The sequence below is a fragment of the Haplochromis burtoni genome, unplaced genomic scaffold (genome assembly GCF_018398535.1).
Source record: "Haplochromis burtoni strain Fernald_Lab_line unplaced genomic scaffold, NCSU_Asbu1 Contig_213, whole genome shotgun sequence".
Classification (NCBI taxonomy): Eukaryota; Metazoa; Chordata; class Actinopteri; order Cichliformes; family Cichlidae; genus Haplochromis; species Haplochromis burtoni.
In genome coordinates this window covers 503,966-516,970 of record NW_024582574.1, presented here as the reverse complement: position 1 = coordinate 516,970, position 13,005 = coordinate 503,966, and the positions used below count along the sequence as shown (strand labels likewise).

At 40.6% G+C, this 13,005-nt stretch overlaps 1 protein-coding gene across 4 annotated transcripts; it reads left to right on the top strand.

Moving 5' to 3' along the window:
- The first annotated feature begins 1,085 nt into the window (after positions 1 to 1,085).
- LOC102294790 (oxysterol-binding protein 1) lies at positions 1,086 to 10,776 on the top strand. Of its 4 annotated transcripts, none has more exons than XM_005936752.3 (18): positions 1,086 to 1,194; positions 1,976 to 2,146; positions 2,412 to 2,620; positions 2,751 to 2,913; positions 3,009 to 3,120; positions 3,213 to 3,411; positions 3,524 to 3,638; positions 3,725 to 3,788; positions 3,889 to 4,056; positions 4,147 to 4,392; positions 4,644 to 4,764; positions 4,983 to 5,086; positions 5,215 to 5,310; positions 5,591 to 5,775; positions 5,904 to 6,133; positions 6,314 to 6,352; positions 6,533 to 6,580; positions 7,804 to 10,776. In XM_005936752.3, exons 2-18 carry the CDS (start codon positions 2,013 to 2,015, stop codon positions 7,944 to 7,946), a joined length of 2,376 nt encoding a protein of 791 aa, XP_005936814.1. In that variant the 5' UTR covers positions 1,086 to 1,194; positions 1,976 to 2,012; the 3' UTR covers positions 7,947 to 10,776. The 4 variants fall into 4 exon arrangements, with proteins under 4 accessions (XP_005936814.1, XP_005936815.1, XP_005936816.1 ...); XM_042226475.1 differs by lacking the exon at positions 1,086 to 1,194 and adding an exon at positions 1,209 to 1,384; XM_005936753.3 differs by lacking the exon at positions 6,314 to 6,352 and having other exon boundaries at positions 7,804 to 10,775.
- The last annotated feature ends 2,229 nt before the right edge of the window (positions 10,777 to 13,005 follow it).

The window sequence follows — 13,005 nt, the reverse complement described above, 5'->3', positions numbered from 1 at the left end:
ACAAGACGGGCTGGCATGAGTACTTCAGAAAATGCTGATCTACTGTGATCTAGATGCAAGATCACATCTTTGGAATAGTGGTGTAGTAGGAGATTCACAAAGTGGATGTGCAGCCGGCAAATCTGCAGCAATGAAGATGCTGTCATGTCAATATGGACCAAACTCTGAGGAATGTTTTAAGCACTTTGCTCAATCTATGCTACAAAGAATTAAAGTAGTTCTGAAAGCAAAAAAGGCTCCAACCTGGAGGACTAAACTCTTAGTTATACGTTAATACATAATCTGTAAGTTCTCATATAAACTGGGCTGAAAGTCATGCTATACATACAACAATGTAGTTTGGATTTTTTTTTAAAGGAAAAGTAGATAAATGAACTTATTTTACATGCATAATACCATTCATATTGCTTTACTCTGTAAACCAGAACAATACTAATGGGGCATAGCCAGTTGATTCAGATGTAAAGGTATTTATAAATATACATACCTTCTTTGAATTAGTATGAGAATGAGTATGGACATTAAGCATGTTTTCTTTACACTGATATAGCCTGCTTCTTTTTTGTCTGTGGAGAACCACAGACATTATTAGAGAGACAAAGACCCCTGAACTGAAACGTATGGGAGAATTCTACAATAGCAAAGATAGTATACATAGATACAGACATTCATACAACACGACAATTATAGTATAATAGTAATTATTTTTTGCATTATGTGATAAAATTATTTTTCAAACAAGGGATAAATAAAGTTTTTTCTCATGATCAAAAACGTCAGCAAACCGTTTTGTTGTTTGTTGTTGTTTCTTAAGTTATTAAGTAGTGAAGATAATTTATGGGATGGTTAATTTTCAACTATAGAGTCTTACCAAATAACTTTGAGTCGTTTTTTTTTTTTTTTCATTTTCACTGCAGGTAACATGTATGTGTAACATTGCATGTGACAAATAAAGGCTTGATGGATTGTATTACATTGAAAATAAGAAAACAATATCTGGATCTTCACAGGGCGTACAACCATTTACATCAACTGCCGAGAGGCGCTTTAGTTCCGCCGACTGGCGGAACTAAAGCGCACGGTTTAGATGCTGGTCGAACCCTATTTTGTTGCACAACCTGTAGCAAAGTGGTTAGCGAAGCAAAAACTAGCGAGCTAACGTCGCATCATCAAGCTCGATATGCCCGCCCATCGGTGAGTCTTGCAGCTATATTACATTAAGTTATGCATCGGATGGATGCATAGTGAGAGGGCTGCACGGTTTAAAACTATAATTGTCAACGTCTGCGGCGTGTCAGCTTTTCCAAAGCTTCCTGTTGTTTAGCTAACCGCAAGCTTAGTGACAGCGGGCACAGTTTTAAGTAGCTTTGATGTGGTATTCGGGGTAAGTTGACTATCAGTATCCATGCTGTTAATTTGACACTTCCATGTAATCCTACCAGACCAAGGGAACGGTTGAGCTCACTGTTATCGGCGCTGAGCTGTGTTTTCTGGATGTTTATTAGTTTCCTTCAAACGCGATAAAACTGTAGCGAAGCAGGTTATTGGAGTCGTGTCAGCGTCCCTCAGCTCGTTTTGTTTTCACTGGAAGGTGCCACGACAAGCCTAAAAGTTTCACGGAGCCAGAGCTAGTGCCAGTGTTGAGTCATTTTTTTTTTTTTACCTTTGACAAGCGTGGCTATGTAGGTTTAATTTTGATGACTCGATAAACATAAGTGATTGCAGCCGATCTTAGTGGCGCAGGTTGAATCTGCTTCCGTTACCCGTAACGCATTGTGTCTTATATAGCCAAAGATTGATGAATTATATGGTTATAAGATGGTATAAACTTTAGGATGTAGTTACAATGTGTCTTGATTTACTGTAAGTGTGATGTCTTTATAGTGAGCTTGTATCATGCACATCATGTATCAAATGTGATGTGCATGACACAAACTTTACAGTATTGCACCTGTAAATGTTTTTCTCTCCACAGCCTGTAACATCACTCAGTGAAAGCACAGGCTGTTGTGATGTCAGAGCCAAAGTCCCCTACTCCGACCCCTGGAGACACATACAAGGGTTGGCTCTTCAAATGGACAAACTACATAAAAGGTTACCAAAGACGCTGGTTTGTTCTCAGCAATGGCTTGCTCTCTTACTACAGGTAAGTTATATGAAGAATACTGAAGCTATAATCATTTGCAATGAATTTACTCTATTCCAAGCTCAAAAAGAAATTGCAAAAGTGTAGCTTAAAGAGGATCCATGCATTAAAATTTTATTATAAGTATGCCTTGTAATAAAGGCCTTTTTACAGGACAGCAACAGAACCACAATAACACCACAAAGCCATCTGAGCAGTACACATCTATAAATGTAAGTGATTTGCAAACTGCAGATTTGACTGCTGTTGTCGTCTCTGTCTTCAGGACTCAGGCTGAGATGGGTCACACATGCAGAGGCACCATTAACTTGGCCACAGCCAACATTGCTGTGGAAGATTCGTGCAATTTTGTGATTTCTAATGGAGGGGCACAGACCTATCACCTGAAGGCCAGCTCCGAAGTAGAGCGCCAGCGATGGATCACTGCTTTGGAACTTGCAAAGGCGAAGGCTGTCCAAATGCAGGCGGAATCTGGTAAGAGGGACTCTTACCAGAGGACAATGCAGGGGACTCCATAGAGAAAGCTTACAAAGCACCCAGAAGCAAACTCTTTCACTGAATTGTGTTTGTGTTGACTAATAACACTCTCTGTTTTCTTCCTTAGATGATTCAGGTGACGATTTCCCTGCAGTCTCGCCAAACTCAGGACAGGGTGGAGACTGCCGTAACACAGAAATCCAGTCTACATTACGCACACTTAACAGCAAAGTGGAGGATCTTGCCACCTGCAATGATCTCATTGTCAAGCATGGGTCTGCTCTCCAAAGGTAGTACTTACTAACAGACTATTATCCATTAACTAATCTTTTTTTTTTTTTTTAAATTACGCTTACCCATTAAAATCTTTATTTCACAATTTTAGGTCTTTATCAGAACTTGAAGGACTTCGTGTCGCAGTGGACATGGGAGAAAAGGTCAAACAAGTCACAGAGAGAGCCACGCTGTTCCGAATTACATCCAATGCCATGATCAACGTAAGTCAATCAAGCGTTAATAAAAGTTGAGCAAACAGCTCTCCCCCTGAGTGTGTTACTGATGATGTCTATTTTTTTGCGTGATCCTCTAGGCATGTAGAGACTTCCTTTCCATGGCTCAGAGCCACAGTAAGCGCTGGCAGAAGGCCTTACAGACTGAAAGAGAACAGAGGATACGTCTGGAGGAGACTCTGGAGCAGCTAGCCAAACAGCACAACCACCTAGAAAGAGCTTTCAGAGGAGCAACAGTTCTCCCCCCTTCATTCAGTAATCCTGCCTTAGGAAACAAAGGTGAGAGTCTTCTCATCATCGGAAATTCTTACTCTGCCACCTTCGTTACCGATCTGCTGAGGTCTGTCAAACCGTTAAGTTATTCAGTCTTCCAACTCTTTCTTCATTTCAGGGGGTGTTTCAGGGAAAGCCGATGCCAGTGATGAGGATGATGACAATGAGTTCTTTGATGCTATGGAGGAGCCAGCAGAGTTTATTACTGTCCCCGCTGACCCCAAATATCACAGGTACAAACTGATATTTTCTATTGTCAGACGTTTTTTTTCCTCCACATGTGTTTTGTTTTATACTTGACTCTTATCCTCTTCTACAGGAGATCTGGCAGTAACATCAGTGGGATCAGCAGTGAGACTGGGACGGATGATCAGTTGGTAAATGTGCGTTAAATTTTTATATCTAATTTTTTTTTTTGTATTAACTGCATTACCATATCAAAGCCACCTAACTCCTGATGATATTTTCTTTATCTTCCATCAGTTTGATGAACTTTCTTTGGCATCAAACCCAGAGTCTCCACAGCCGCTGGAGCTGGAGCCGGTTAGGCAAAGGCGAACTCGTATCCCGGACAAACCAAACTATTACCTCAATCTGTGGAGCATCATGAAGAATTGTATTGGAAAGGAGCTCTCAAAAATACCGATGCCTGTAAGAAATCTGTGCACACAACAGCGTCAATGTGACTTTTCCATTTAAAAATAATCAGAAGTGATGAGATGTCTCTCTGTGAATTTTTAGGTGAATTTTAATGAGCCCCTGTCAATGTTGCAACGTCTGTCTGAAGACCTGGAGTACTACGAACTCCTTGATAAGGCTGCAAAGTCTCATAGCTCTCTAGAGCAGATGTGTTATGTGGCAGCCTTCACAGTGTCTTCCTACTCCACCACAGTCCACCGCACAGGAAAGCCCTTCAACCCTCTGCTCGGAGAAACCTTTGAGCTCGATCGGCACAGAGAGTGCGGTTATCGCTCTCTTTGTGAACAGGTAGTTTAAAAAAAAAAAAACACCACACATTGTAAAACACAGAAATGGTCTACATTGCATTGTTTTTTCACAAATTATAATAGTTTTGATTCAGGTTTGACCTGTTTCCATTGCAAACATGCTTTATTTACTCATGTAGTATTTTGTCCTAGTCATGTTTGTTTTCTTAATGCACTCAAAGCCATTATATAATTACAGTGACCATGTGTTAAGCTTCCTGACTCTTCTCTCTCTTTGTTACCTCTTCTTAGGTCAGTCACCACCCACCTGCCGCAGCCCACCACGCCTTCTCTGAAAAGGGCTGGACCCTCAGACAGGAGATAACACTAGCCAGCAAGTTTAGAGGGAAATATCTCTCTATCATGCCTTTGGGTGAGTGCGTGTGTGTGTTTGTATAGCTGCAAACAAAGACACAGCATGCGAGAACAATACACCTGCTAAGCCTGATGTTTTTATCCAGTGAACACCGTCTGTCTTACACTACTGTAATTCACTATTTCAGTGTAGAATTTCATTTTTTCACTTTAGTTCGTGGGATATATGGGATACGTTTCCATCACTTGCAACATTATTCCCTTTTCTCACTCCAGGTTCTATTCAGTGTATATTTGAAAAGAGCAACAATCACTATTCTTGGAAAAAAGTGACCACAACAGTTCACAACATTATTGTTGGGAAATTGTGGATCGATCAGGTAATGCCAAAATGTTTTAGCTTAAACATTATGAAAACATTAGATGTTTTCATATGATGTTTTGATTTTAATCTGCTAGAGAACAAAACACTCAGAACATTTTCTTTCTTTATTTTGTCCTGTGCCAGTCGGGAGAGATAGACGTGGTGAACCACAAGACAGGAGATCGCTGCCACCTCAAGTTCGCTCCCTACAGTTATTTCTCCAGAGATGTACCGAGAAAGGTTGGCTCCTTTTTTTCCCTTTTCTTTTTTTGTGTTTGCTTAAATAAGATAATTTGAGTGAGGTTTCCTCAGGCAGTATTTTCCTTTCAAGATGATGATATTACATCCACTAGTACATAAGTTGATTCTGTTGAGTCATCCTCATCCTCTTTCCTTCTGCATATGAGCCGTCATTTTCCCAGGAAACTTATAGGAAGCCTTTAATGGCAATGGTTTTATTATTTTCTCTCCTCTACAGCCTGCAATTAACATATCTTAATTAATTAATGTCTCCTTCTAGGTAACAGGAGTCGTAACAGATAAGGATGGAAAAGCGCATTATGTCCTGTCAGGAACGTGGGATGAGAAAATGGAGTTTTCCAAAATTATGCAGAGCAGTAAAGGTGAAAATGGCACTGAAGGCAAACAGAGGACTGTCTATCAGACACTCAAAGCCAAAGAAATCTGGAGAAAGAACCCGTTACCGTAAGTGTTTTAGTCTTAAAGGCTGGCGACGTTCAGAAGTGTGAATGTGTTCTCAAACATTTGGAGCGGAGCTGTTGTAAATACTGCTGCTCTTTACTTTTAATGTTTTTATATTGTTGAATTTGCAGGGAGGGAGCAGAGAACATGTACTACTTCTCCTCTTTGGCTCTGACTCTCAATGAACCCGAAGAGGGAGTTGCGCCAACAGACAGTCGGCGGCGACCTGACCAGCGGTTAATGGAGGAAGGCCACTGGGACGAGGCCAACGCAGAGAAACAGCGTCTCGAAGAAAAACAACGCAGCACCCGTCGAGAAAGAGAGAGAGAAGCTGTGAAAGCAGCCAGCTCACCTGAGGAAGGTAGGACGACGGAGAGCGAGTTTGTGTTTAGCATGGGTTTGATTTTTTTTTTTTGTTTTGTTTGTATTTATCTTATATTTCTGTCTGATGTTGTGTCCATTCATCTTTTATCCATTTTTGTCTGTCTTGGTGTTTCTTGTCTTTCCTTTTTTTTACCCCCCCTCCTCTCTTAATGCTAAGCTGTCACTGAGGCTTCGATCAATGACTCGCCTTTGAAAAGCAAGTACTCAGCTTAGTCTCTTCTCACCTTTGGTGTGAACTTCAGACCGCACAATCAAAAGTGCACACACGAAATGTTTGTGTGTTCAGTATTAAGGTGCTCAGCATCCTCCTCTTAATAACAGCTTATTTATATTTATATGTCCCCCCCCCTCCCCCGTTCCTTTCTGTTTCATTTAGCTGATGCAAAAGAGCCTGCTCCTGCTTCAAGTGAGATTTCTGATGAAAGCAAGTATCATTTTACAGTTTTATACAAAGTGTACTTTTAAAGGTGCTTTGTGTGGCTTTTTTACTGAGCAAGTACCGTTTATGTCGACGGGGTGGTTGCTGGGCGCGTTTGCTGCTATCAGTGACTTCACAGCTCATATGTGTCATTTTGGATGTTCCAGTGATTTTCACTTCCTGGTTATAATGAACAAAACTATAAGTGTAAAGAGATTTTCACTCATTGTTAACTCGTGTTCACATTTTAGACCAGCAAAGAGAAGATCTATAATCTAACCCTCTATAGAACCACCTAATCAAGTCAAATCTAAATGACCTATCAGTTCTTAAAGCACAATCAGTTTATTACACAAATCAACTTATTTCTTTGTTACGATTAGTCTGTTGGGCTTTTGTTAAATTTTTGAGCAGAAAATAATGCCTTAGATGCGACACATGGCACTTTTAAAATTTGAAGAAATCTTTTTTATGTGGATTTTGGATGTGTCTTTATGTTTGTGCTGGGTTTTGCTCAGCTGACACTGAGGATTCCCCCCCTCATACACCTGTTGCATGCAAGTAGTCCATTTCGTTTTCACTCACTGTCATTTTCAAATCACAGCAGTTCTGTTATGTCTCAACTTCCAAAGAAGAATCATCCTTTTTTTGTTTTTCTTTTTCTTTTAATAGCCCCTTATGGACCGTCACTCTTCCCTTATATAAGCAAGTATTCTGATCATGATTTAATGCATAGCACCAGTATATCACATTTTCTAGTAATGTAGTTGAATCCTAATGACCAGAAAAACATCCAACTTCCACCATTTTCCTCTTTACAATTTGCTCTCTTAGTGGAAGGCAGGGAAGGCCCTTATGGAGCTCCAGCCAAAAGCAAGTAACATTCATTTCGACTGTTGTCCCATCTCTTAGATCCTCTTAGAGTAGCTGTATACAGCTGTAGAGGCCTCACAACATTGTAGAGTGGCAGTTTGTCTGTGATTGACCAGCATCCTCTGACTCTGAAGCAGCTAGTGTGTTATTTGTGAGCCTGGTCCTCTCCAAGTGGTTATACAGAAAGAGCCCCCTGCATTTTGTTTGTATAGGATGCATCTGAAGATCAAGGTAATGGGCAGAACTCTGAATGCATATCGGCTTAATTTAAGCATGATATGTAATCCTGGCTGAGTGGGGGCGGGTTAACCTTTACTGTAGCTTCTAAATTGAAACGTTCTTTTCTTTTTCAATAGGTGCCCATCCAGACACCTACCAAGCACTGTGGTTTGAGAAGATAGATGATCCTGTGTCCGGAGAAACGTTGCACATCTACAAGGGGGGTTACTGGGAAGCTAAGGAGCAAGGGAACTGGGATATGTGCCCTGACGTCTTCTGAGCACAGCTGAACAATTTCCCCACTGAGGTGTACAAATGACACGATCGTTAGAGGGACCCCTTTTTCCTATCACATTAATTAGGAAATCCGGTTTGACATCAGCCTAGCCCGTCATCTGACCAACCTCCTTCAGCCCCTCCGTTCAGCAGGATCAAGGTCGGCTGGACTTCGCGTTCAAGTACACACGATTGCCTGTGTGGCATTGTAGTCACCCTGCAGCTGGTTGGTGTTCCTCCCACTGCCTCTCAAACCCTGAAGTTTAGCTTGGTTTTGGTCCACAGCCTCTTCCCAGTCCAGGGTTTTCTGATCCAGCCTTCAGGTTGCAGTTTGCAGCAGCTCTTTCTGAAAATGTCATTCTGCAGTTTCTTTGGATGTGCTATTGTTGGAAGGGTTATTGACCCAGATGGTACCTTTCGATATGAAAGGCTTGCTCTGATAGGTTGAGGTACTACCTAACATGATTGATTTTTGTTTTTCTGCCACATTCCTGTTTGTTTTCCAAATACTCCAAAGCCTCCTCAGCACAAAACCACAGCAAGTCAAAGTTAAATCGCATCCTTTTATAATTCCCACAGTAATATCCACGTTACCATTTTTAGGCCACAAGTTTAGCTTTTGGCATTTTGGAGATAAATGAACATATGTTCGATACAGAGATACAGAGCCAGACTGATATAGGATTTCTAAGACTGATATACTGGCCTAAATTTGACACAGTGACCTTTTAATTTTCTTTTTGGGCACATAAACACATTTCCTTTAACATTTGTTACATGTATTTATTTATCTACTCGTTTACGCTCTGCTTGACTATGCTCAGAGCATCTGGTTGTGTTTCTGTTGTGTTTCAAACACAGTGTAGCCAACAGGGAAGTGGACAAAGCGTAACATCAACAATCAGAATATTCCTTGTGTTTCTGTGTTCTGCATTTCATTCTCATTTATAGGTCATTCTAAATGCCAATACTGACAAATCGGCAAATAGCCGATATATCAGTCGGCCTCTAATGCAGAATTTGCCTTTGAATTTATAGGGATTTGTGGTGCTGCTTCAACCCCTGAAACAACAACTATGGAGGTATAATATAGCTATATACTAAGACTTTTAAAAAATGGTTTGAACTGTCTTATTTTCCCCCATTCTAATACACCGCAAAGATCCAGAAGTATTTATTATAACTGTGCTGTTCCGCTTATTGGTGGAGTTACTCATATAAAACCTGAATATGGCTTCATACATCGTTCATTTCATACTACAGGAGTAGTAGAGTACTACTGAAATGGCAGTTACTGTTGCAGATGCATTTTTAGGTTGTCTGTGTCTGTGGTCACTGTCACTTAACCTCAGAAAACACTCTTTTTTTTTGGGGGGGGGGGCGTCTTTGCTCAAGAATTGAAACAACAGCTATGACATTTGCGTTTGTGACATTTGCATTGGGGAAAACTGCCCCACTTCTCAAAGCTGATAAATTTCAGATGTATTTTTCTAATTTAGCTTTAAAAGTTTCACTCCTGGTTTCACAGTAGATGTCGAGGCCATCCACGTGAGTTTGTGACTAAATTTAAATCAGCAGATCTGCGCGCTGAGTTGTCACGGAGCTGCTTGGAGTTTACTGCTAACTCGGGGATTTGCAAACTGAGGGCATTTGAAGCGAGTGGTTTGGCCTTTGTGGTTAACTTCAGACTTAGCGAGCATAGCTTTAATCTTGATTACAAATATGTGTGTGCTGTGAGTTTAGATTTTTTTTTTTGTTTTTTTTTAAATAGCAATAACAGTGCCTCTGCTCCTACAAGAGGCACAAATTGAAATGCGGGGGTAGCGTTGAGCAAGAACACTAAAGCTGCACAAACCGACTTTTGTCTCGGTCTTTGCTGTTGTTTGTCTCGAGGTGGTGGACTGTACAGGTGATAGAAAGTTTTAATCAATGTCATATTAAAGTGTACTTAAAATGAGCTCTACCAACGAAGATGACAAAAACAGCGCTAGAAAATGATTTCCGTGTGAATACACCAAATAGTGAAATAACTGTGATCATAAGTAGTTGTGTTGATGAAGAATATAAAAAGAGTGATGCACTTTTAAAGTTTTGTTTTGGGGTTTTTTGTGTTTCATTATCATTGTTTACTCCATATGAACATAGTTTCATTTTCTGAATCGAGGGCACCGTGTTACAACATGTAGCTCTTTAGCAACCAAGTTAGCTTTCAGTTTGAAATATTTGTCTTTATTTGTGTTCTGCCACCGTCATCTTCACCGAGGCTCTGCGAGCTATTTAAAAACACTTCTTTATAGAATAGGTTTACAGATTTGTGTCCTCTGTTGTTTTTATTACATGTAACATTTCTGTTTCTGTGTTCGTTTGAATTGTGTGGTTCTGTCATTTCATCTTTATGTTTCTAGTTTGTTTTTTTTGTTTTTTTTTTCTGTCGGTTTCCACCAGTTTCATCACTTTGTTCCAGCTAGTGTGGTTTTTTTTTTTTTTTTTTTCCTCCTTTTTTTCTGACTGTCCCCGTCTACAACTGTCCAAAGCTCAGTTGGTCAGATTTTGATGTTGGCTATTGAGATATTTGTGTGAGCTTGTTCTGGAAACTTTTCCTAAACCATGTTCAATAAAATATGAAATGAATTACAATTCTAAGGAAACTTTTCACCTTTTTCTGTCCTTTTGATGGAGTTTTTAAAAGGATTGTTTTACAGATTGTGGCTGGATTAAAGTCTGAATTGAGATGAACTTGCTTATCTTTGGTATTAATTTTATCAGCTCTCAACAAAGCGGTTTTACTAGTATAATGTATACAGTGGGGCAAAAAAGTATTTAGTCAGCCACCGATTGTGCAAGTTCCCCCACTTAAAATGATGACAGAGGTCAGTAATTTGCACCAGAGGTACACTTCAACTGTGAGAGACAGAATGTGAAAAAAATCCATGAATCCACATGGTAGGATTTGTAAAGAATTTATTCGTAAATTAGGGTGGAAAATAAGTATTTGGTCACCTCAAACAAGGAAAATCTCTGGCTCTCACAGACCTGTAACGTCTTCTGTAAGAAGCTTTTCTGTCCCCCACTCGTTACCTGTATGAATGGCACCTGTTTGAACTCATCATCTGTATAAAAGACACCTGTCCACAGCCTCAAACAGTCAGACTCCAAACTCCCCATGGCCAAGACCAAAGAGCTTTCGAAGGACACCAGGAAAAGTATTGTAGACCTGCACCAGACTGGGAAGAGTGAATCTACAATAGGCAAGCAGCTTGGTGTGAAAAAAAATCAACTGTGGGAGCAATCATCAGAAAATGGAAGACATACAAGACCACTGATAATCTCCCTCGATCTGGGGCTCCACGCAAGATCTCATCCCGTGGGGTCAAAATGATCATGAGAACGGTGAGCAAAGATCCCAGAACCACACGGGGGGACCTGGTGAATGACCTGCAGAGAGCTGGGACCAAAGTAACAAAGGTCACCATCAGTAACACACTACAACGGCAGGGAATCAAATCCCGCAGTGCCAGACGTGTTCCGCTGCTGAAGCCAGTGCATGTCCAGGCCCGTCTGAAGTTTGCCAGAGAGCACATGGATGATACAGCAGAGGATTGGGAGAATGTCATGTGGTCAGATGAAACCAAAGTAGAACTTTTTGGTATAAACTCAACTCGTCGTGTTTGGAGGAAGAAGAATACTGAGTTGCATCCCAAGAACACCATACCTACTGTGAAGCATGGGGGTGGAAACATCATGCTATGGGGCTGTTTTTCTGCCAAGGGGACAGGACGACTGATCCGTGTTAAGGACAGAATGAATGGGGCCATGTATCGTGAGATTTTGAGCCAAAACCTCCTTCCATCAGTGAGAACTTTGAAGATGAAACGAGGCTGGGTCTTCCAACATGACAATGATCCAAAACACACCGCCCGGGCAACAAAGGAGTGGCTCCGTAAGAAGCATTTGAAAGTCCTGGAGTGGCCTAGCCAGTCTCCAGACCTCAACCCCATAGAAAATCTGTGGCGGGAGTTGAAAGTCCGTGTTGCTCGGCGACAGCCCCAAAACATCACTGCTCTCGAGAAGATCTGCATGGAGGAATGGGCCAAAATACCAGCTACTGTGTGTGCAAACCTGGTAAAGACCTATAGTAAACGTTTGACCTCTGTTATTGCCAACAAAGGTTATGTTACAAAGTATTGAGTTGTATTTTTGTTATTGACCAAATACTTATTTTCCACCCTGATTTACGAATAAATTCTTTACAAATCCTACCATGTGGATTCATGGATTTTTTTTTTTCACATTCTGTCTCTCACAGTTGAAGTGTACCTCTGGTGCAAATTACTGACCTCTGTCATCATTTTAGGTGGGGGAACTTGCACAATCGGTGGCTGACTAAATACTTTTTTGCCCCACTGTAGGTGTTGTTTCAAAGCAGATGACTACTTTTTATTTCAACCTGTTTGAATTGCTGTACCCCTTGAAAACAACATACCAACATTTAATAATGTAGTGTCTGTGTAAATAAGCTCCACGTCTAGTTAAAGGTGGAACTTGGGTCTTTTATAAACAAGTTATATACTCCTGGATGTGCGAAGGTTTAATTCATTTTAGAGATGAAACTATACTTTCAAATGTTCACACACTGGACACTATATTAGGGACACCTTACTGATACAGGGTTGGACCCCATTTTGCCTTTAGTGGTGCATTAATTACTTGTGGCATAGATTCAGCAAGGTGCTGGAAACATTCCTTTAGAGGTGACATTGTGGACCATATTGACATGATAACATCACACAGTTGCTGCAGATGAGTTGGCTGCGCATCCAGTGAATCTCCTGTTCCACCACATTCCAAAGGTTCTTTCTTGGATTGGGCTCTCTGTAAGCCCTAAAGATGACTGCTTGGAAAAATCCCAGTAAGTCAGCAGTTTCTGAAATGTATTTGCAATATTTTCATTTAAAATGGGTCCACAAAAAAAAATAACATTTTATATGAATTAACATAAAAAGATTTCTTTCATAAATACGGGACAGCAAGCTACCAAAATGTTTCTGTAACTTTACACATTT